Source organism: Lynx rufus, unplaced genomic scaffold, assembly GCF_022079265.1.
Source record: "Lynx rufus isolate CCGP_SWC_20201006 ecotype Redwood Valley unplaced genomic scaffold, mLynRuf1.p SCAF_18, whole genome shotgun sequence".
Classification (NCBI taxonomy): Eukaryota; Metazoa; Chordata; class Mammalia; order Carnivora; family Felidae; genus Lynx; species Lynx rufus.
Genome location: NW_025814832.1, coordinates 5,091,946 through 5,115,344, shown reverse-complemented (window position 1 = coordinate 5,115,344; position 23,399 = coordinate 5,091,946). Strand labels below are relative to the sequence as shown.

Sequence of the window (23,399 nt, the reverse complement as noted above, 5' to 3'; positions counted from 1 at the left end):
ACTCAGTTCTATTCCCTTCAGCACAGAGGTCTAGAAGGGCCTAGCAGGAGCACAAGCTGGGAAGATCATGTTCCCTTTGGTGTTACCAGCATCCCCCTAAGGGCCACTTAGAGGAGGGAAAGGCCAGGCACAGTGGCACAGAGTGGGTTAAAAGGTTCAGTTTATTAGGGCTATCACTGCAGACAGTACTGCCTGTCCCCGAGTGGATTTCACACAGACCAGTCTCCCAGGAGATGGGACGCCTCCTTCCCACCCCACCCAGGTGTGCTCCTCTCTTGCCCTGAGCCTAGGATGTTACAGAGAAGCAGGCTGTGCCCCTCCCTTGCCATCCCTCCTGCCTTCCCATGGACTGCCTCCTGAAAGATAGATTACCCTTCAGAAACTCCGGCAGCCCCCTGACCCCTCGGCTCCAGCTGTGTCCAGAACCCACACCCTCCCCACAGAAGTGACAGGTTGGAGGGAGAGAGAATAGCAGCAGGGGGTCAGCTACAGGCTTGATCTCATTTATTCTTCACCCTGGATGCCCTGGCCTCAACTGAGATTGGGGTTTGATGCTGGGGGAGATTTCCTCTTGACCTTCTTGACTGGTGAGGCCTTCGCCCTGGGTTTCTTAGCCTGGGCCGTGTTCTCTCTCTTCCTGGGCAATGAAGACTCCACAATATCCTCGCTGGAGGGTTCCTCCCGCCTGGGGTCATTGTAACTGTCCTCACTCTCCAGGTCTTCCCGGCTGTCTGGGCTGGACTCTGACATCCTGGCCAACTCTCTTGGGCTTATTGATCGGGTCAAGTCTGGAGGTGGAGATTCCGATTTAACTGGGCTTTTCTTCTTCATCAGTTTGCCCTTCTTGGCTTTTTTCTTCAGCTTTGCCTTCTCATCTGTCTCCTCCTCCTTGTCTTTCTCTTTTTCTTTTTTCTTCTTTACCTTCTTGATCACTTTATTGCCCTGGGACTTCCCTGTGGGGCTCTCAGAGCGCCAGATAGTGATGGGAGCTGCTGAGTCCGGGGTACCTGTGACTGCACCCATACCTGTGTCAGCGGGTGTGGTGGCGGGCCCCACCTGGGTCGGGATGGGAGGCTTGCTTCCCTCTTCCTCCTCCTCTTCCTCCCCCTCCTCCTCCTCCTCCTCCTCTTCTTCATTCAGATCCTCTGCCCCACAGTCATGGTGGATGGGATGGTGGATCACTGCCACAGAGACAGGCCTATAGCTTTTACACCTGGGAGGGAGGGGGACAGGGAAAGAGAAGATTGTCACAGAGTGGGGGGGGGGGCTGGTGCCCCTTAGTGCCGCCCCTGTCAGCCTGTTGGCACTCACCAGCCATACCAGAACCGCTGCACACACTCTTCCTCTGGGATGAGCTCAAAGCAAGGGGACTGGATGATGTTTAAACATGTTGAGCCAACATCTCGGGAGCAGGTTGGGCCTACGTCTCGGGAGCTGCTGCTGTTTGCCTTCTCTGAGCAGTCCTTCACCCTGCCACACAGAGGACTCAGCGTGGCTCCCAGGCCTCCGTGACCCCCTGGGGGCCCGGAGGGAGGAGCCTGAGGGACAGCTGGCTTCTGCCCCGCTCAGCCCCGGCTGCCCAAAGACCTTCCCATCGCTCTGGAGCAGAGCAAGGTTTACAAAGCCGGGGCTGGGCTGGCAGTGCCAGGTTAGAGCTGAAGCGGGGAAACACAGGGGAAGTTTGGGTCTGGCTCTGCCCAGGAGTCTGTCCTGGGCTCTGGGCCCCCCAAAAAGGAGGGCCCTTACCTAGAATCACAGTCGCAGTGGCTGACAGAGTGCAGGTGCAGGCTACGGTGGCCACAGTCAGGGGTGAAGGGGTGGATGATGTGCCCGGTGCACTGTTTGTGTTTCCAGCAGCACCTGTCTGGGTCCTTGAATTCACCTGAGGGGGCAGGAGTCTGGGTCACACCGGGGCGGTGGCAGCAGCATGCCCCTGGGTCTCCCCTCCCATAGCTCAATCTAAAGGCTTCACCAAATGCACCTGCTGCCACCCCACCACCTCTGGCAGCTTTCTGCTTCAGGCGGGTAACCCTCCAGTGGGAACTATGTACCTTTCTTCCCCCTCAGGTCCCCTGCGCCCATCTGCCTGTCTGCCCTCGCGCCCCGCGCCCCACCCCCCACAGACCCCCAGGAAGATGTCTTACTGAGTCCCCCTTGCTGCCCTGTGCCACCCACCTCTCCCACTCTCTGCCTCCTCTGGGAGCCTATCCTACCTGGGCCCTCCACGGGCTGCCTGGGTCTTGGAAGGTCCTCGGGCCAGCAGACTGTGGAGCCACATGGCAGACAGGAACACCCCTTCAGACTCCCCAGCCTGCCCTGCACAGGCCAGGAAACCCACCCCCTACCCCTCAGCCCCGAAGTCACTCCAGCCCCAAGACCTGCTGTGAAAGGCAGATTAGGTCCCGCTCCTCAGCCTCTCCTGACTTTGGTGCTTTCTTTCCCTCCTCTTCTCCAAGCCTCTCCTCCCCCTGACACCTCTCCTCACTTTTCTCGCTTCTCTGTCCACATGCTCACCCTCCATTCTTTCTCTGCTCCACGCTCATCAAGGTCCCATTCCCCATCCCATCTCTCCCCGCTCCCAGTCCTCAGAGCCACAGACTTAAAACACCGGCCCCCAGCCTGACCCCTTTCACCTCTTGTAGGCAGCACAGGTCCCAGGGCACAGGGGAGAAGCCTCTGGGGTGAGGATTTGGGATTTGGGGAAGGCCCTGGAGAAAAGCTCCACATCTTTCACCCAGGTGAACATAAGCCCTGGACACACTGGAATCTCCCGGCCTCTACCCCCACCACCTCCCCTCTGACCCCGCCTAAAGCTCCAGTCTACCAATGGCTCTCCCTCAGGCCACCATCTAAAAGGTGAGCCTGCAAGTGGCTCCATGTACCAGGACAGAGGACAGGGCACCTTCCTGCAGGTCCCCCTTGAACCCCAGCTCCACCCACCCCTGGAGGAAGAAGTGAGCAGGCACTGATGAGTTCCAGGACAAGCTGGTATGGGGTCCTCTGGCTGGCTTCCTCCCTCCATACAGGCCAGGAGGACCGAGCCTTTATCTAGCCTCTACGAGGGGTGGAACAGGACAAAACCTCACCCTGACCACCAGCCAGGAGTTAACCCAGCCTGGGGGTGTGTTAGTCCAAGTGGCCTTAAAAGTACTTGAGGGGTGGGGTGTCTGGGTGGCTCATTCAGCTAAGGTCTGACTTCAGCTCACACTTTGTGAGTTAGACCCCCCATCAGGCTCTTTGGTGGTCAGCATAGAGCTTCAAATCCTCTGTCCCCTTCTCTCTCTGCCCCTCCCCTGTGTGCTCGCTCTCTCAAAAATAAAAAAAAATATACTTGAGGGGCACCTCGGTGGCTCAGTCAGTTAAGTGTCCAGCTCTTGATCTCGGCTCAGGTCATGATTTCACAGTTGATGAGATCAAGCCCCGAGTTGGGCTCTGTGCTGACAGTGCAGGTGGAGCCTGCTTGGGAGTCTCTCTTTCTCCCTCTCTCTGCCCCTCCCCCTCCTGCACACACATCTCTCTCTCAAAAATAAACATTATTTTTAAATGTTTTATTATTTTTGAGAGAGAACGGAGCATGAGCGGGGGAGGGGCAGAGAGAGGGAGACACAGAATCAGAAGCAGGCTCCAGGCTCTGAGCTGTCACCACAGAGCCTGATGTGGGGCTTGAACTGGGGAACAGTGAGATCATGACCTGAGCCAAAGCCAGAGAGCTAACCGACTGAGCCACCCAGGTGCCCCCCAAAATAAACTTTTTTTAAAAAGTATTTGAGGGGCACCTGGGTGACTCAGTCGGTTAAGCATTCAACTTCAGTTCAGGTCATGATCTCACAGTTCATGGGCTCGAGCCCCACATCGGCTGTCTGGTCTCAGCACAGAGCCTGCTTTGGATCCTCTGTCCCCTTGTCTCTCTCTGCTCCTCCCCTGCTCAGCTTTCTCTCTCTCTCTCTCTCTCTCAAAAATAAAACATTTAAAAATTAAAAAAATAAAAATAAAAATTTTAAAAAGTACTTGGGAGATAAGGGAGCAGCAGCTTGGTGTGAGCTCTGCCCCACGTTCCTCCACCTTTTCCTTCCCTCACCAGGCTATGAAGGTCCCAGGTCCCTTGTATACGCTTGATGGCACCCCTTTGTCCTTCTCCCATGCCCCTTCTCCATTCTGGGAGGAATAAGGCATGTAAGGCCGGACCTTAGACCACCACCACCTTCTTCAGCACTGCTGGCTGACTGGGGGCAAGAGGCAGCATAGTGGCAAGTGCCCTGAACTTGTAGTCAGACAGGCCTGAGTACTAGTCTTGGCTCCGTCACTTACTAGCTGGATGCCCTAGGGCAAGTAACCTCTCCGAGCTTTCATTTCCTTATCCACAAAATGGGGATGGAGGAAATCACTAATTTTGCAAGATTGTTGGGAGGACTCTGTTCACATATGTCAGAGAAATTTGTGTATGATAAAGTGCTTTGCCAAAGACAGGGGTGGAGCGCCTGGGTGGCTCAGTCGGTTGTGTCTGACTCTTGGTTTAGGATCAGGTCATGATCCCAAGGTTCATGGGTTCGAGGCCTGTGTCAGGCTCTGACAGTGCAGAGCCTATTTGGGATTCTCTCTCCCTCTCCCTCTCTCTCTCTCTCTCTCTCTCTCTCTCTCTCTCTCTCTCTCCCTTTGTCTTAAAATAAATAAATAAACTTAAAAAAAGGGGAGTGATGGTGGCCTCCAGGAAGGGGCCCTCCCTGCCTGGCAGAAGTGAGGGATGGGGGGTGGGGACGGGGCAGCTGAGGGACCCCTTTTGGACCAAACACTTCCCTCCCTCTTGCCTGCCATGGGGTATCAGCGTTCCCAAGTGAGGGGTGGTGGGGAAGCCTGGGGCCAGAGATTCCCTGAACCCACCTTCGGAGAAGGTAGACGCATCAGTGCTAGACGCCACGCCAGCCAGCAGGTGTCGTCTCTCCCAGCTGGGTAACCTGTTTACATCTGAGAGAGTACAGAGTGGCAACAGCAGCAGCACCCCTTTCCTCCCACCAGCCATTCACTCTTCAAACATCTCCTGAGAAGCTCCACCAGCCCCCTGGAGATACAGAAATTAAAACAGGCACCCAACAGTCCCTGCTCTCAAGGGGCTGGGGGAGGGGTGAGGAGAGGGACGCCAATAAACATCCACCAATAAAATGACACAAATCAGGGTCTCCAATCCAGCCTGCTTTTCCTGAGCACACGGTCAATATCCTCTTGGGCGTTCCCCAAACCTCTTAGGCTGGCATGTCCCACACGAACCTATCATCTTCTCCCTACCTTCCATGAACCATCTCTTGTCTCTTCCATTTCAGAGAGGAATAGGCATCCCAGCTAGGAATCTAAGGATCATTCTTTACCTCACCTCCACACCACCTTGATGATCCGAGTCTCGCCATACCTACCTCTATGTTGGTTGAAACCTTCATTATCTCTAAGACAGCTGCAGGGGCCTCCTGCAATATAGTGGGCACTGGCCCACTATATTCCTTCTGTTTAACAGCATTCCACTGCCTTCAGGATGCGGTGCAAACTCCTTATCATGACATAACTGGCCCCCCAGGACCCAGCCCCTGGTTCCTTCCTCAGTCACAAGTTTCTCTCACCCATCCATCCTTCCTCCCACCCCTCCCTTCTCCATTCTTTCTCTCCTGCCTCCCACTCCCCAGAAACACCTGTTCACCTTGGAAAGAACAAAGCTAGCTATCCAAGTAGAATTGGTCACACATGTCGTATACCCTTTACCCTGCCATGGTACTTCATGAAGTTATTTCACAGCAACTTGAGAACCCATATTTTATCTGCCTCTGAAAAGTGCTCAGTAAATACTGGGTTGGTCTTTTTTTTTTTTTTTTTTTTTTTTTTTTTTTTGAAGACTATGAGTAAAATAGAATAAACCCACTATTGGAACCACACACAAAGAAGCTACAGCATTGGAGGTTCTGCCCAGGGTTCAAAGCCAGGGACTTTTCTAGGAAAAGAGAATTAACCCAGGATGAGCATCCTCCCAATGTTACGCACTGTGCTGGGCTTTTAGAATATGCTTTTGATTCTAATGTTTTTATTTATTTTTGAGACAGAGAGAGACAGAGCATGAGCAGGGGAGGGGCAGAGAGAGAGGGAGACACAGAATCAGAAGCAGGCTCCAGGCTCTGAGCTGTCAGCACAGAGCCCGACGAGGGGCTTGAACTCACAGACTGAGATCATGACCTGAGCTGAAGTCGGACGCTCAATGGACTGAGCCACCCAGGTGCCCCTGCTTTTGATTCTAAATCACCACCACAATCCAGTCTGTGGATGGGGACTCAGAGACTCAGGAAAAAGCCTGTTCAAAGACAAGTTAATAGGGGTTCCTGGGTGGTTCTGTCAGTTAAGTGTCCAATTTCAGCTCAGGTCATGATCTCATGGTCCGTGAGCTTGAGCCCCATGTCGGGCTCTGTGCTGACAGCTCAGAGCCTGGAGCCTGCTTCAGATTCTGTGTCTCCCTCTCTCTCCGCCCCCCCCCCGCCCCCCCCGTTCATGCTCTGTCTCTCTCTGTCTCAAAAATAAAAATTAAAAAAAAAAACATTAAAAAAAAAAAAGACAAGTTAATAGATGGCAGAGGAAAGAGCTCTGTATGACCTGTGCTCTTGTAGCCCTGTCTACTTGGGGTTCCTATCCAAACCCCATCCTGCTAGCTGTCACTTCCTACTGCACCTGTTTTCCAGCTCCAACACAGCCAATTCTTCATCCTCTGTTTTTACTCATTCCTGACTTCACAACCTCCCATATCCAGCCTCCACCCTAAGGTCAGACGGAAGGAGTCAGAGGAACCTGAGCCAGTGTCAGGATTCAAATTCTGCTTTATCTGACTCCACTGTTTTTGCTGTCTCCGGAGTCACCATGAAGGAGGCTTGTAGACAGGATCCACTGACTAACTCTTCCCAAAACCCCAAGAAGCCCTGACAATCATAACTCCTTTTGCCAAGGGGTGAGATTTAGTAACTCTCCTCAGATCTGAGGAAGGCAATCTGCTCTCTAGTTTCACAGACAGAAGGGGAGCTCCTACTGAAGCAGCAGTCCATCGCTCCTGCAGGAGAAATAATGGTGGCGGGACACAGAGCGAGCTTCATAATGAAATGAGGAGAGTGATAGCTTGAAAGGAAGAGGGAGGCTTGTGGTCTTTTTCTCGGTAGGTAATTCATCCGGAGAACAGGGGTCTAACTCAAAACTCACAGGTGATGCTCATTTGTACAGAATCTTCTCAGTCCTGCGGGCTGAGGAACTCCCCCTGACCTTGTGGCACAGGTGGGGCCGAGTTCCAGGTTGGGCACCAAAGCAGCTGAATGGGGGAGGAAGGGTGGGGGAAAGGGAGAAAGGAAAGGAAGAAGGGAGAAGGAGGGAGCAAGGCAGGACAGTCTCCTGGGAAATGCCGCTCCGGCTCCGCCCACATCTGAAGGCGATTGTGATGTCACGCGTGGAACCCCCAGACTCCTTCCTCCCCTTAGAGTCAATGAAACCTCCTGCCCCAGCCTGGCGACTGGGTGGGTGCTGGACCAGGGCTCCAGACAGGCCCCGAATTTCTTAGGCAGCAGCCGGGGCCCGGCTGCGACAAGGCAAGGCCTTCCAGCCTACAGAACCCGTGTTAGCAGCTCGGGCTCCAGCCAGACAGGCACAGCCGAACCCGCAGGCGTTCCCCAGAGCCTCAGCACCCCAGTCCTCAATCATTGGTCCGCGGCTCGGCGTGAGCCCGCCCCCAGGCCCTAACTCCGCCCAGCCCGGCCTCTGGTCCCGCCTCCTTCTCCAGGCTCTTTCCAGTTCTACACTGTCCTTGTGTGCCACGCCCCCAGCTCGAAACCCACCCCCAAACTCCTGCCCCGCCCCTTCCTTACCAGTGCTGTTCTCATCCCAGGCTCTGGTATTGTCCTTAGCCTTTTCCTTAGTCCACCTTTTCATCGTCAGTGTCGTCCTGACCCACATCGCTCAGCCCAGTTCTTCGTCGCTACAAGACTCTTCCTTGCAGAAGTCCAATCCTGAACCTCAGCTTGGTCGAGGCAACCGTAAACCCCAATCTCCGCTTCACCCCAGTCCAGCCCTTAACTCCGCCTCATGCTTGCCCAACCCCTCCCTCCACCTTTCCCCGGTTCTGCGTTGTGTTAGCCCAATCTAAACTTCAACGGCGCTCTTCATCCGGGGCCTCCCAGCTCTTCCAGGCCCCTTTTTGTCCCACCTTTAATTTTAGTACCTCCCCTTTCTCTCAGGCCTAAACCCTAGCTTGGCCGCTGAGGCCCAGCCCTCAGTCCCATCCCTAGTTTCTTTCCAGACCTACTCCCAGCTCTTAGTCCTGTCCCCAGATTTTAGCCCCGCCCCTATCCCCGTTCTTAGCCCCGCCCCAGCCATTCTCTCAACCTCAAGCTTCGGTCGCAATCCAGCCCCTCCCAACCCTTCGGAACTCAGCCCCGGCCCTTGAGCCCCTCCCGCCTCCCCCCAGCCTCCTACCGAGGTCCCTCCCGCTCTGGAGCATAGTCTCCCACTCAACGCGCGTTCGCGCTCTCTCTCTCTCTGCCCTCAGGCCCCTCCACAGGAGTCCAAGGCCCACCACTCTAGGTGAGGACTTGATGTCGGCTCCCAGCCCCTTGTGGCACCCCACCCCCACCCCAGAGCCCCTTCCCAGCTCCTGGCCCCCACAGGCGCCCTGTCCCAGAGACAATACCAGCCAATAAAGATGTCCACATAGAGCCAGGATCTTGGTTACAATTCCCCCAAAACAATTATTAAAATAGTTAAGGCTTTTGAGCTCTTCTTAATTTTTTTTAATGTATTTATTTTTGAGAGACAGAGCACACGTTGGGGAGAGGCAGAGAGAATGAGACACAGAATCCGAAGCAGGCTCCAGGCTCCGGGCTGTCAGCACAGAGCCCCATGCGGGCCTCGAACTCACAAACTGTGAGATCATGTAGAGTGGGACGCCTAACCGACTGAGTCACCCAGGCGCCCCCCCCTCCTTTTTTTAGAGCTCTTCTTATGTGTGTTAGTAGTGTTTTATTTATTCCGCAAACTCAGGTGTCTCCATAGGCTTGCCTGTGAGGGGGAGCAGAGCCGGCTGCATTCATAGTAACCTGCTCTATGCATACATAAAAAGTCTACTCATCACATGTGGACTAATGCCATATGTACACATGCACATGCCCCTCACAGACATCACCCAGAACATTGAACCATATCCTTGCTCCCACACCCTATGAAGCACAAACATTCCACAGCAGTTCCGCAGTGCAGGCTTCACACACACACACACACACACACACACACACACACACACACACACCATTGAGTTACATACAGGCTCTGGGCAACACCACAAGACAAGAGGTGATGACCACAGTCCTGTTAGGGAAGAGAGATGGAAAAAAATACTTCTCTGAGGGGAACAGTGAGGACTTAAATGGGGGAACCTCCTGACTCAGAGCATGCCTTTTTCTTTTTGAAAAGGGAAAAAATGAGCTGTTTTTCTTTTCTTTTTCTTTTTTCTAAGTAAGCTCTAGGCCCAACATGGGGCTTGAACTCACACCCTGAGGTCAAGAGTTGCATGCTCCACCGACTGAACCAGCCAGACTGTTTTGTTTTGTTTTGAACTTAGTTATTTAATCCTTTTTTTTTTCATTTTTTTAAATGTTTTTATTTATTTTTGAGACAGAGAGAGACAGAGCATGAGCAAGGGAGGGGCAGGGAGAAGGGGAGACATAGAATCTGAAGCGGGCTCCAGGCTCTGAGCTGTCAGCACAGAGCCTGACGCGGGGCTCGAACTCACAGAGTATGAGATCATGACCTGAGCTGAAGTCGGACGTTCAACTGATTGAGCCACCCAGGCGCCCCTTTAATCCTGTTTTAAAATGTAAAATGAGAGGCTTAGTCAGTTAAGCCTCTAACTTTGGCTCAGGTCATGATCTCACTGCTTGTGTGTTTGAGTCCAGCATTGGGCTCTGTGCTGACAACTCAGAGCCTGGAGGCTACTTCACATCTGTATCTCCTCTCTGCCCCTCTCCCACTCTATTGCTCTGTCTCTCTCTCAAAAATAAACAATAAATAATAATAATAATAATAATAATAATTTTAAATGATACTACTCATACACTTATGTTTATATCACTAATATAGTTAGTTGTTAGATAACATATCTTCTGAGTAAAAGCCAAGCCCATACCCACTCTGGGTCTTCTGGTCAACCCAAAGAGCATGCAAAACTCAGTCACTCCTTACTGTGTTCCCCTCAGGGAAATATTTTTTATTTTATTGTATTTTCTTAATGTTTATTTTTGAGGGGGGGGGGGACAGAGGATCCTAAGCAGGCTCCACGCTGACAGTTGAGAGTGCAATGTGGGGCTCGAACCATGAGATCATGACCTGAGCACAAGTAGGACATTTAACCAACTGAGCCACCCAGGCGCCCCCAGAGAAGTAGGAAGGGAAGGTAGGAAGAGGATGGAAAAAAAAGAAGAAAGTATCCAATGGAAGAAATCTGGGAACAAGCACCAAGTAGGAGGACACAGGTGGGGATAAGGAACCAAAGGAAAGAGCTCTCAAAACCAAACACTGAGAGTCCAGGATAGCCCTCCAAATCTGGTTCCTGAGCTCCCAGCCTTTCTGAGGCCTGCCCAGGGGTCAGGTATGGCCAGAATCCCACAGGAAGCTCCGGTCCCAAGACAGTCATACAGTTCTGCCCATTCCACATCCCTCATCCCCAACAAAGGACTCCAGTCCCCAAACTGCTAATAACAGAGATTTTAATGCATAAGGCACAGTGTAAGGCTTGGATCATTAAGCATCCTCATACTCAAGGGGTCCAGCAGGCTAAGCAAAAGCAGCAGGGACTACCTCCCCACTGCTGGGCAGCCCGGAGAGCCCCTGGGGAGGGAGGACATCTAGTCTTTGGCATGGTGTCTGGGGCAGGAAGTGACTAGCATGGTCCCTGCTACCCCTCCAGGGGTACTGCCACGAAGGGGCAGCTCTTTGGTCTGGAAAAACAATCAGTGCAAATGTCCAGGGTCGAGCTCTAGGGCAATCAAGGTGGCACAGTGCCCCAGGGCTGGCCAGTCTCTCGACCGTCCCCTTACCGCTCACGGGCAGCACGTGGGCTTCTTCTTGTTGGCAGTTAGGTAAAGGTTGCTGTCATCACTGTTGATGCCTGAAGAAGGGTGGGAAATATGTGAGGCAGGGATGAGAGGTTCCCCGTGCTCTCTGCCACCCTCATCCAGGTAGGCACTCACGGACAACATCCCCAATGCGCCGGGCCCCCGATTTCTCCAGCTCAGCCAGCACGTTGGCCTCAAAGGTCAGTGCCGCCACACGGAAGAAGAATTCCCGGACATTTTCACCTGACACGTGGAGCAAACGGGTGCTTAGGGGCAGTTCCAAGCCTGGGGTCACTGGGCACAGCTGAAGGTAGAGGAATGAGAGGCCAGGTAGGCGGGAGTGCCATTTCAAAAGACCTGAAGCTGCTGACTCACCAGTGAGAGATGAGACCGCCCAGTACTCAGCCTTCATGTCTTGGGCCACCTTGAGTGCGTCTTTCTCCATTAGCATATACTGAGCAGGAGTCTGACAGAAGGGCAGAGTCAGACGGCAAGGGTTGGGGAGGAACCCCTCATCAAAATGGAAGTACCCCCTGACTGGCACACTTACACTCAAGTCCTTCTTGGAACCCACGAGGAAGAGAAGCACACTGGAAGGGTCGTTCTCCTTGAGTGCATCAGCTAGCCACTGCCTGCCATAGAGGGTAGACAATCAAGGATGAGTGAGCTGGACAGGCTCCTCCTGCTGTCACTCATATGCCCGTTACCCTCTCTCTGGTCCCCGATGCATTCTTCTTCATTACTGATATACCTGACCACCCCTCTTTTCTGAACCCTCTCTTCCCAAAGCCCCCATTACAGTGCAGCATCCCTACATACTTGGTATGTTCCAGGGAGGCCACATCATTCAGGTTGAAGACAATGATGATGGCTGGAAAAGTGACAAAAACAGCTGACATTACTGGCTCATTTCCCAAATCCCCCCAAGTCCTAGATTGGAGGCCAGGAACACCCACCTGCCCCATCTCACCCCCGCCCTTACCTTGAGCCCCTCGGTAATAGGTTGATGCAATGCATTTGAACCTCTCCTGTCCAGCAGTATCCCAGCTGGGAGGAAGCAGGGGGTAAAACATGGGTATGTGGGAGGGGCCTGTGAGGTGGGGTATAGGTGCTGGGGGAAGGAATGGCTGGAAGGTATGGAGAAAGCACTCACAGCTGCAGACTGAAGGGGACGCCCAACACCTCAAATCGTTCCATCTCAAAGTCCACTCCAATGGTGGCCTTGTAATTCTTATCAAAAGTATCTTTGCAGAACCTGCAGGAGTACCAGATGCTCTGGCCCTGAGCCCAGTCCACCTGGCTAGGTCTGGCTGAACCCTGCCCGGCCCAAACCAGCCCAACTAGAGGTGCCTTCTTACCTATTAATGAGACAAGTCTTCCCTACGGACAGGTCCCCCACCACAATGACTTTGGAGATCTTAAATCTGCAGGACACAAAGGTGGGCAGGAGGAATGAGCACTAACTCTTGCAACCTAGAGAGTCTCAATGTTCCGTACTAGATCTATAACGTTAGCAGCACCCAGGCTGGGGTTACCATAGGCACGGGGCCTCCCAGGCAGCTTGCCTGGACACACTTGCTGGGGAGGAGTGTTTTCTGCTTCAGCATCAAAGAAACATGAATTGGAATCCCAGTTCTTACATTTACTAGCTGTGTGACTTTGGACAAGTTACTTGGCCTCTCTGAGCCTCAGTTTCAACATGTGTTAGGTAAAGATTTAGTATATATTCTATTGGGTTGTTGTGACAATTGAAATAAGATCAATGTCCTATATTCTGAGACATACCTCCCCTTCAGCCTCCACACATACATTTGATAACATCTCTGAAATCAGGATACAGCTTAAAAGTGATGGTGTTTTCCATTTAATAAAATACAATAATAGTAACCAACACACTGCCCGGGCACATAGTAAATGCTCAGTTAATGGTTGGCAAGTGTTATTAGTATTACCTTCTTTTACCCATAATGGGACACATCCCTCCAGGCACATCCCCCTGCCCTAGGGCTCAAATGTATGGTATGTGGGAAGCTGAGCTCCTGACCACACCAGCCCCGCACCTCCCCCTTGCACACCTTCTGTTTCAGGAAGTGAACTACCACCTTTCTACCCCACCCCATTTCATAGGACTCATCACAAGCTTGCTGGGAAGAAAAGGGAGAACACGTGGATATAAAAAGGGGGAATAACCATATATAGCTGGGAGAAGCTGAAATGGAGCCCCAGGGGTGCTTGTGCACCCTAGCTTTGACTACAGGGTTTCCTGAGCCTTCCTTTCTTTGTTAAGGGTGTCTAACTCACCCCACGGTGCCTGTCCGGTGCTCCTGGCAGGCGCAGGTGACGCGGGGGTTGAAGTCTCTGTGCACGTGCAAAGCGGCCTCCTTCCTCAGGCACTGAGAGGGATCGAAGAAAATGGGACTCACCCACTCCTGGCCCCTGTCCCGCAGCCAAGCTGCGCTGGGCGGGGGTAGGGGACCACCCAGAAGCAGCCGACCTAGCCGGGTGGCAGGGCTGGGCCCAAGCCTCTAACTGATCTGGTGCCGCCTCCTCCCGCCCACACCCCACCGCAGCCAGAAGCCCGACGTGGCCCTGGAGCCTACCTGGGGCAGCTCCGCCAGGACGCGGTCCCTCCGCACCGGCGCCAGAATGTTCATCTCGCCTACGGCCTTGCGGGGAGCCCCGAGAAGGCACTGGAGCCTGATCCGCCCCAGCGACCCGGGCCCGTGGAGACCCGACAATCACCCGCGACCGAGGTGTCCCGACTATAACTCTGGGCCACGGGGAGCCTCCAGGAGCTCGCGGCCTCGGAGACGCTACGACCACAGCGGGCCACGGGGATGAAACAATCATCCGAGGCCGGGGCGAACCCACAATCACCCGGGCCCGGGGGGTCCCGAGGATGACTCGGGGGCGGGGAGACTCCTCCGCCGCCAAATGGGGGCGGGAAGTCCCGTCCGGAGGGGGCCGGGCCCGCGCAGACCCCACAATAACTCGGGGTCGGATAGTTCCTACAATGACTCGGGGCCGCGGTGACCCGACGACAACTCGGGGTTCAGGCGGCCCTACCATAACAGAGCTGCCTGGGGGCGCGGAGCGGCCCCGCCGCACGGGGTCAGTGTGCTCAGGGATGGCGCTGCAAGGCCCGCGGGCTGCTGGAGGAGGGGGCCTGGGTCCCAGACCGCAGCAGGACCTGGCGTCCCACTCAGCTCTCCCTCCGCGAGCGCTGTAACATGATCCCCGGAAATTCCTGGAGAAGGGCCGCCCCCCGCCCCTCTCCCGGCAGCTCCCGGCCTCGCGGGCTGTCCCAACCTCCCCTCCTCTCCTCCCCACTGCGCTGCCCCAGCTCTGGCTACCCTTCCAGATGCCCCACGGGCACCGGGACCGCCTCCACGCAGGCTGGAACCTGTCCAGATCGAGGTCTCCCAGGTTGCTCTCCCTTGCAACTCTGTGCCGGGCTGCGGCTTCAAGGGGACCCTTACCCAGGCAAACTGGTGATGGAGAACCGTGATTGCTGCGCAGTATCTGGCTAGGCCAGGAACCCGCGGGGAGGGGAAAGGAGGAGAGAAGGGGCCCGAGGAGAGGCGGCGCTTCCCTCCTCAACTCCAGGCCCAGGACGTGACTCATAGAGTCTGCCCTCGCTCGCCCTTCTGCCCTGGGATAGGATGGGGTGGGGGGAAGCACACAGGGGATGCCAGGGTCGGAATGGGATGCTCACCGAGAAAAGAGACGTCTGAAGTCTGGTGTCTTTTCCTTCAAAGCGGTGTAGATTGACGGGTGGGGAGGCTGAAGACCACGCCTGGATGGAAGATAAAGAAGGGGTAGGTAGACCTGAAACTCTGCCCTTTGGGTAGGTCACCGCTTTGGGACATGGGGCCTTCGCTCTGGTATAGGCGTTCTCTCTAGTCCCATTGGAACCAACCCTCAAGGACAACTTTTCCGTTCTGCAGGATAAAAGAGGGGTGTGGCACACAATAATTCTCACTGTCAAAGGGGGAGCCCTGGCTCCAAAGAGGAGAGGAGGAAGAAAGAAAGGTCAGGGTGGAGGTGGGATAGACACAGACCCTCACAGAAGCAAACCTGAGCTTTACTAAAACTTGCTCTGTGTCAGGAACTGATTTTGAGGATGCAAACATGACTGAAGCAAGGATGGGAGGACTACTTAAAGGGAGGGGACTGTAAATGAAATTATTCACAAGAATTAGCAAATCCTGGAGAAATCTGTACACTGGGTGTTTGGAATATTGGTAGAGTTTCAAGAGTATTATTGGGAAAACACACAAAATCTGACTGTCACAGGTAAAGAGGGGCAGATGTGGCCACCTTCTACCTCCTCGGATACTTTCCTCTTCCCCTCTGCCTGACTCAAACTTTTCTTTCTTTCTTTCTTTTTTAATTTTTAAAAAATGTTTACTTACTTATTTTGAGACAGAGAGAGAGCCCGCGAGCGCGCAAACATGGGGGCGTGGCAGAGAGAAAATCCCAAGCGGGCTCCAAACTGTCAATGTGGGGCTCCAACTCCCCAACCGTGAGATCATGACCTGAGCCAAAATCAAGAGTCCCACGCTTAACCGGCAGCCACCTAGGCTCCCCTTGACTTTTTCTAACACCAAATCACTGTTATTGATAAACTACATCCCCTCTCTGGACCCAAATTTCTACAGATGTTGTTTGAAGGACTTGAACCAAATTCTGCTCTAACGTTCTAGAACTTCTCTTTACTCTCCAAATCAACCTAATTATATTCACTTCAGTTTTCAGCGTTACTGTCTCCTGCAACTACGATCCTCTTTCCTCAAGATGGAAAGCGCTCAGGACCAAACGCAAGCGGCAGCTGGCTGCACCATCCACCATCCACCCGCAGCAGCAAATAAACACGTGTCTCCAAAACACTACAATTCCCAAGAAGCTATAGTGTCTTTCGAGGGAAGAGGTGGAGCATGCTTAATCACTCTGGGGAGGAAACTAAACCTAACTACCATTCCCGGCGGTCTCCGCGCCATAGATTATCCAATGAGCTTTAAATGAAAACTATCGCGATTCTTCCGTGAGACTTGGCTCTATAAGCCCCTGGAAACAAGCCTCGGAAATCCTTTTCACGAAGATGGCGCCGAAGGCGAAGAAGGAAGGTCTGTGCTGGGGCTGGGGGTACCGCGGCTAGTTGGCCTGGGATTCCCGCAGAGTGAACAAACTGGGAGGATGGAGGCTGAGCTAGTTCTTGGGGTGTCTGCTCCGGAGCTGCTTCTAGCATTCTGCCACTCTACGGCGCGCGTGGGCCCAGCCGCATGGGCTGAGCTCCGTGACAGGGTTTGGGGAGGCAAGTCCGGCCGCCACCACCTGTCGGGGCTGCCAGACTGTTGGCTTTGGGGAACTACACGCATTCATAGGCCGGAGTTTCATGTCTCCAGACCTGAGTTGTCCGCACCTAATTTTCCTTTTTTCCACGTGTTAGACGGGGCTATGAACAGTTAAAACTATTAGAGTATATGTTGTCAAGTATCAAGCATTCGATCATTGCTAGGTGTTTTTTTTTTTTTCGTCGTATCGCTGGAGTTATTCCAAGTTCGCCCCAGTACCGTGCATATGATGGAAAAATTGTAACCTCCTGAGACTTGTGATGTCTTCAAAGGAACCGCTGATGCACGTGTGCCTTGGAGCGCCCGCTAGGGGTCTTGAGGACGGAAGTGAATGGTTTCTGAATCCCGTGCCTTCATATTCTTTATTTTAGCCCCTGCCCCTCCCAAAGCCGAAGCCAAAGCAAAGGCCTTGAAGGCCAAGAAAGCAGTGCTGAAAGGCGTCCACAGTCATAAAAAAAAGAAGATCCGTACGTCACCTACATTCCGACGGCCCAAGACACTGCGTCTCCGAAGACAGCCCAAATATCCTCGAAAGAGCGCCCCCAGGAGAAACAAGTCAGTACTGCCCCTTTCCCATGAAAAGATACTGGGTATCCTCCATTCGTAATTTGGAAATTTACCAGACCTACAGCACGCCTTGTCAAATATCTGTTGGTACCTAGTGTGCGTCTCTTAATAGTGTGAAGAGATTGTTAATGCCCTATTTAAGGACAAGAGGAGGCATTTTGACAACATTGGAAGGCTTTGTTTAAGACAACTCAGTGACTTCTGGTTATTAGGTTAATTATTGCTTCGCATATGGCCAGGGTTTTAAAGTCTGCTTTCTTGGAGTATATAGTAGGACTTTGATACATGCTTTTGTTTTGGAGTTCCCTATTACTGTAGGGGACAGTCCTTGATGGTGACAGTGTGGGATGATTCTAGGTTGATAAGGATATTTAATAATCTGTATTAATCAGAGAAGGCCTGCAGCGGTGTGTAGAAGCTTCTCATTTACTCTCAACTCGTTAAACTCAAGGAATAGTTGGGAGGAGGGGAGGGTTGGAGTTTTTGAGTATTTGCCACACTACTGGTAATAACTGACCTTAAGGGCCACAGATTAAAACACCAGTAATAATTGCCACCTCCCACTGCTTTCCTAAGAAAAAGGCAGGAGTGGGTTCTGCCCAATTTGGACCTAGGAGTTAGTGTGAGGAGAGGTTGAGACCTGATGTCTAGCTTTAAAACAGGAAGCAGGTGTCCAGGTGAATGGAGACTTGTTTCTCTGAATTTCAGGGGGAAAGCTGTGTTGTAGGTGTGTTCAAGCCACTGTAGTTTTAACTTAGGCTGTAAATAAGGGTTGCTCTCAGTTGATGGCCCTCAAACCAGTTTTCACCAACCAGAGGGAGCAGAAATGTCTGGCTAATCTCCTGATGAAGCACCAACATTCTTTGGAACTCTAGCCTGGGTTTTAAGATCCCATAGTCCAGCTTTGTGCTCTAGGGGTAAGTTGTTTAACCTCAGAGGTGTCAAGTTTTCTCCCAGAAGTTTGCCCTCCAAAATGTTGAGGTCAAATAAATAATGGGGGGGGTTGGAACTCAGAGCTGATTCTTTAATCACTTAAAGGGTGAAAGTCGTTCAAGCAGAAGAGTACAGGGTTCTGTCCCCCAGGCTGAGGTTCCAGGTCCCTAAGTTACAGGGTGCAGATGATGACACTGTTTAGCGACCAAAGTCTGACAAAAATGATTGCTACTTTATTGTCTGATGCACCTGGGCTCTTCTGGCTTTGAGATCTAAAAGAGACCTAATCCTTTTATTGGACCCAGGCCAGATGACACCATTTTGCCTCTTCCCCAGGCTTGACCACTATGCCATCATCAAGTTCCCCCTGACTACAGAGTCGGCCATGAAGAAAATAGAAGACAACAACACTCTTGTGTTCATTGTGGATGTCAAGGCCAACAAGCACCAGATCAAACAGGCCGTGAAGAAACTCTATGACATTGATGTGGCCAAGGTCAACACTCTGATCAGGTGAGCCAAGAAATCTGCATGGAGTCAGTAGGTTTCACAGCTTGCAAGCCTTGAGAAATGAGTGATTTCTGCTGTAGTTAGTCCTTTGTATCTATACAGACTTTAGAGGACACATTAGTTCTCCTGCCTCTAGGACTTGATGTATGGAGTTAGTGTTCATTTTCTTGATCCCTATACCTCTAGACAGGCCCTAGAGTAAGATAAAATTTATGTCAGATTACTTGGAGTTAAGTTTTAAAATGTTATATGGTGTTCCATGTAAAAGGGAGTTGACTTCATTTGTGGCTTGGTGGCATCCCTAGCCTCCTGTGCAAATGCTGGAAAAGACTGACATGGACAAAGGAACCACTGATGTGCCATAAAGACTAGGGGAAGAAGGGAGGGTTTGGGGGCTGTGAGAACAGCGGGAACTAAAGCTTCCTTCATCCTAGGCCCGATGGAGAAAAGAAAGCATATGTTCGACTGGCTCCTGACTATGATGCTTTGGATGTTGCCAACAAAGTAAGCTTCCTTTGCTGTTAACTCACCCCCGAAGTGCAAGTGATGTGTCCATTACTGACCAAAACCTGACTTGCTGATTTAGTCTTAAATGACTGCACCCCTATCCTTAATAGGCACTTTCCTTGCCTTATTTTTGCTTTTTAATCATGACCTTCCAGCTTAATCTTCACATTTTATCTCCCAGTAACAAAGCTCCCCTTTTGTTTTTCAGATTGGGATCATCTAAACTGAGTCCAGCTGGCTAAATCTAAATATAAATTTTTTCAACATATATGTTTCTCTGTTGATTTCTGGTTGGGCTTCAGGAAGGCCATACTGTGGTGTATACACACCACAGTAACAAGGCTTGGGCAAGACTCTTGGTCTACTTACCCTGTTGGAACACTCTGCTTTAGTACCTCACCACACTTGTTAACATTTTAGCAACAGGAACTCAAATATTTGTGGCCCAGATGAGGGTTGGTTGTCTGTCCTAGGACAACTACGATTTGCCACCATCATAGTGGTAGGAGAAAAAACAAGAACCCCTCCCTTTATCCCTGGAAGAGGCTTTGTATGAAACCAGTACCCAATACACAATTCTCATTAGCATCCACTTCAGGGCAGTGTGGGATGGCTGCCTTTCATAGCACCTTGTCCCCGCACCCAACCAGCATGTCCAACCGGTCTGTCTGCTTTCCTCACCCCTTGCCCAAGAAAGGACAAGGACTTCGGAGGAGTGCTTTCATTAGCATTTTCAATAGTAGGTGCAGACTTGAAAGGTGGAGAGGTTATCCCCAGGATGCCCCAGGCTTGGGGCTAATTCTTTCATATATGTGTGAGGCTCTGTTCTTGGCTGTGTTTGCTCTTGCCACAAGTTGTAGGCTTTATGCCTCTCACTCAGTCAAAAACTTGTCTTTGTGTTGCTGGCTGGGGACACGCTGAGGGCAGAAGTCTGAGCGGAGGAGACGGGAAAAGTAGATGAGGATCATGATGTCCAGCATGAGCAGGATACCCAGCAGAAATGTGCCCAGAGTCCTTTGGCCCAAATAACGCAAGAAGTAGTGCGTGAGGTAGGCCTGAGGAGCCAGGCGGAAGAGAAAGTACATGACCAAATTGACGTATTTGTTGACCCGGTAGAGGAGAAGGTGCTGGGCATTGTTGATCTTCATCATCATGCGGAAGGTGAGGAATATGTTGCTGACCTCCACCAGCAATGTTAGGACTCCCCCACCGACAAAACTGCTCCAAAAGATGCCTGAAAAGAAGGCACCCATGGCCTGGAAGACACGGGTGAGAATGTGTTAGGGAACCCAGATACCATCAGTTTGTTGAGATACTAGGTAAGGCCAGGGATTGCTGGCCTAAAATAGCCAAAAGCACAGAAACAATGCCAACCCTCTGTCCCAGCAGTGGGATGTAGGACACAGGTTAGAAATGGGGTTAAGAAAAAGATGGGTCTTTACCTCCCAGGTTCAGACAGACAAGGCTGAGACTAGATTGCTAGCACCAGGCCTACACCATATCCCCTGCGTCTCATTTACCATGACGTGGTGAACCAGGTATTCCCAAGAAGCTCGGGCTTGATGACTAATCACGATGTCCACCGTGTCGTGGATGAAATACCCTAGCAGAGAGAGAGAAAAAGGTCATGAAAAGACATGAACAAGCTTTCCCCCGTCCCCCACCTACTTAATGCTTTCTGGGCAAGACCTACCTGCGGAGAAGCAAACTAGCAGGTAGCCAGAAAGCGACCATGCCGTCTCAATCTCCACCAGCAACTCCGGGGTCTGCCATATACTGGGAGCGAAGAAAGCAGGCTCTCAACATCTCGGCATCCCTAAGGACCCTCTAATCCCCCATTACCCTTCCCAGTCCCCGGGGATCTGAGCTCGCGCTATTGGCTGACTGGGCAGTGAGGAGAGAGGCCTGGCTGAAACCCAGGTGTCTCCCGTTTCCCAGATGGGATTTTTTTTCCCCTCCCCCTGGGTCCTCTGCCGCTCCTAGTTGGAGAGTTTTCCAAACAGGGAAATCAGGTAAGACTGCATGGCCTCGGCCTGCCCGAGAGGGATGCGGAGGGTAACGCGGGATCCCTAGCCACCCACCTTCAAAACCCCAGTCCTTTACTCACCACAGCAGCGCCCAGATTCCAGACACGATGGAATGGGCGAAGGAGACGAGCAGGTTGTGCCAGCGCCAGGTGCGCAGGGGGTCGGCGCGCACGTGCGCCGGCAGCGGCAGGCAGCAGAGCGCTCTCCGGAGCCCCCGGAAGGTCAGCGTGGCGCTCAGGAGCAGCGGCAGGGCGGGGTGAAGCAGTGGGGGCATGCTGGCCCTCCCTGCCGTCTGTCTGCCCTCGAGGCGGCCTCCTCGGACTGCTCCCGGAATGGGGCTCCCTCTCGGGCCAGTCCACCCCGGCCGCCTCGCTGCCGGCCGCCAGCCTCGCACAGATTTCGTGGAGCCCTCTAGGCCCCTGCGCTCCTCCCGAGCCCTCCCCGCGGGCCTCTGTCCCCGCCCCCTATCGCCCCCGCCCCACCCCGCCCCGCCCCGCTCCGCCCCGGCCGCTTGCTCCCGCCCCTCCGGCTCCTAGGCTGCACCGAGGGCGTGAGCGCCGTTTCGCGGGGTCTCCCGGCCCCGCCTGGCTCCCGCGGACTTCGGGCGAAAAGGAGCTGTACTGGGGGCGCCGCCGCCCTCGCGGCACCCCTCTCTGGCGCCTCCCGACTGCCGATGGAGCCCCGCCTCGCTCGCTTGGCCTCATTAACCCGCGTCCCTACTTTCCCCGGAGCTACCGGCTCCCCCTCCTGGGCGGGCACTGAGAGAACACTCTCTCCTCCCTCAACTCCAATCTTGGCGGAGCGGGGCGGGGCCCGTCACACACCCGGGTCCTTTAAGCCCTGGTCCTGCAGATGGATCCGAGCCTCACTTCGACAATGATCTCCGCCCATACCCTGTTCTTCCACTGGATCTCTAGCTTCTTCAGGCCAGTTTTTCTGCGTGTATGGCGCCCCGCATCGACTCCGTGCCTGGAAAGGGTCGACTAATCTATCACCACCCCTCTTCCCAGCTCGCTTTTGGGCTCCCGGGGCCGTGCGGCTGTCACAATCCTCCCTCACACAGTCCCAGCTCTCTTCTCCTGGCTCCCTGGAGACTGGGACGAGGAAAGACCGCGGATTTGCTGGGGCTGCTGGGGTGACCCTTACTCTTCAGGCCAGCGGCCCGAGGTAGTTGCAGCTCGCGGTCACTAGGTGTCAGCCTATCCCCACCTTGGGGCGGGATCCCCTCCCGCCTCCAGTGGAACGAAAAGCTAACGCCAGAACTGCTGAGAACCTGGGGCTGGGGGTGGCGGTAAGGGAGTGGAAGGGTGTAGCTGGAGGGGAGGGGAGAGCTAGGGAAAAGCTGCTGCGAGAGGGAGGGAAAGCTAGAAGCCTTAGGGGACCAAGAGGTTTGGGTGTTTGCTCTGCCTCCCCTGATAGCTCCACGGTTACATATTAACCCCTGTGGGGCTCCTGGGTCAACCACGGCCCGATTGGTTTCTAGGTGAGAGCACGAGTGTCCCGGGTTGAGCGGCTTTTCCCCTCTGTGCTCCCCTTTAGTCACAGGGCAGCTTTGTTTATCAGCGAAGAGCAGCCTGAGGCAGCGACCGAGGGCCCCTCGTGGGGACCCTCAAGTGGTCCTTCCACTTGGGTAGGTTCGAGTACCCTTTTGAGGGGTGGGGCTGGACAGAACATAAACACTCCTTTCTTCACATTCCTCATTCACTCAGAAATAGGGACGCTGTCCCTTAGCTAATAATCATCCTCTCGCTCTTTGAGTTTTTATGGAGCTCACACAGAGGAGGCGGCACAGGGAGACAACAGGAATTAAACTCACTCCTGTTCAAGACAGTCGTACTGACCAGCCCCCTACGTTTAGGCAGAAGCTTTGAACCCACATCGGCCAAACAGCTCCCTTTCCTCCTCTCTCTCTGATGTTTTCAGATAGTGGTCCACTTCCCTTTCATCCCCCTCTCAAGGAGATTCTCCCTATAGTTGAGCGTTGAAGGCAGATTACCTGAGGCAAAGCTGTGTGTGTGCAGGGGGGAGTTGGAAGTGCTGACGAGCGCGGTGCTCACAAGTCCGGACGGCCTGGAGACCGTGTCTCCTCCACCCTAGGTGAATCAATTTGCACAGCTCGGGGTTTCCCCGGTCCCTCCTAGGCAAACACGAAACTCAGCTAACCTTGCTCCCTGCCCCACAGACCGAGAGTGCTGACGCTCTCGGTACAGTTTTGGTAGTTCATCATTTGCGTGCCAATGAGAATCTGCTCTCCCCTTTCGAAATAGCGTCACTAATGGGCAAAGAGGTGCTGCGCTGAGAGGTCGGTCCTGGCTTTCCACCCTCACACGGTTGTGCAGGGCACCCCTCCGCTCTAAGGAAGCTTTTTGAGGGCCGGATGCCGAGATGTG

The 23,399-nt window shown here is 53.3% G+C and overlaps 4 protein-coding genes and 3 non-coding genes across 9 annotated transcripts; 4 read left to right on the top strand and 3 right to left on the bottom strand.

The window, feature by feature from the left end:
• Positions 1-388: 388 nt before the first annotated feature.
• Positions 389-5,183, bottom strand: PROCA1 (protein interacting with cyclin A1). The gene is made up of 5 exons (XM_047081747.1): positions 4,879-5,183; positions 2,214-2,264; positions 1,747-1,882; positions 1,312-1,470; positions 389-1,213 (listed from the first exon to the last, which is right to left on the bottom strand). The coding sequence occupies exons 1-5, from the start codon at positions 5,015-5,017 to the stop codon at positions 532-534; spliced, it is 1,167 nt and encodes a 388-aa protein (XP_046937703.1). The 5' UTR covers positions 5,018-5,183; the 3' UTR covers positions 389-531.
• A 5,913-nt stretch (positions 5,184-11,096) lies between these two features.
• On the bottom strand, positions 11,097-14,735 carry RAB34 (RAB34, member RAS oncogene family). Of its 3 annotated transcripts, none has more exons than XM_047081506.1 (11): positions 14,601-14,735; positions 13,712-13,801; positions 13,413-13,504; positions 12,470-12,535; positions 12,265-12,366; positions 12,094-12,158; positions 11,931-11,982; positions 11,662-11,743; positions 11,487-11,577; positions 11,247-11,354; positions 11,097-11,164 (listed from the first exon to the last, which is right to left on the bottom strand). In XM_047081506.1, exons 1-11 carry the CDS (start codon positions 14,733-14,735, stop codon positions 11,097-11,099), a joined length of 951 nt encoding a protein of 316 aa, XP_046937462.1. The 3 variants fall into 3 exon arrangements, with proteins under 3 accessions (XP_046937462.1, XP_046937463.1, XP_046937464.1); XM_047081507.1 differs by having other exon boundaries at positions 11,686-11,743; XM_047081508.1 differs by lacking the exons at positions 12,470-12,535; positions 14,601-14,735 and having other exon boundaries at positions 13,712-13,765.
• A 1,466-nt stretch (positions 14,736-16,201) lies between these two features.
• On the top strand, positions 16,202-19,250 carry RPL23A (ribosomal protein L23a). Its single transcript, XM_047081106.1, has 5 exons — positions 16,202-16,237; positions 16,837-17,020; positions 18,302-18,478; positions 18,910-18,979; positions 19,191-19,250. The coding sequence occupies exons 1-5, from the start codon at positions 16,213-16,215 to the stop codon at positions 19,203-19,205; spliced, it is 471 nt and encodes a 156-aa protein (XP_046937062.1). The 5' UTR covers positions 16,202-16,212; the 3' UTR covers positions 19,206-19,250.
• LOC124513635 (small nucleolar RNA SNORD42) lies at positions 16,686-16,752 on the top strand. Its single transcript, XR_006962466.1, has one exon. It is a non-coding gene; the product is annotated as a small nucleolar RNA SNORD42 (small nucleolar RNA).
• LOC124513642 (small nucleolar RNA Z17) lies at positions 18,144-18,215 on the top strand. Its single transcript, XR_006962471.1, has one exon. It is a non-coding gene; the product is annotated as a small nucleolar RNA Z17 (small nucleolar RNA).
• Positions 18,787-18,835, top strand: LOC124513636 (small nucleolar RNA SNORD42). The gene has a single exon (XR_006962467.1). It is a non-coding gene; the product is annotated as a small nucleolar RNA SNORD42 (small nucleolar RNA).
• A 123-nt stretch (positions 19,251-19,373) lies between the features above and the next one.
• On the bottom strand, positions 19,374-21,426 carry TLCD1 (TLC domain containing 1). The gene is made up of 4 exons (XM_047081104.1): positions 21,090-21,426; positions 20,676-20,758; positions 20,503-20,585; positions 19,374-20,238 (listed from the first exon to the last, which is right to left on the bottom strand). Exons 1-4 carry the CDS (start codon positions 21,281-21,283, stop codon positions 19,855-19,857), a joined length of 744 nt encoding a protein of 247 aa, XP_046937060.1. The 5' UTR covers positions 21,284-21,426; the 3' UTR covers positions 19,374-19,854.
• Between the last annotated feature and the right edge of the window lie 1,973 nt (positions 21,427-23,399).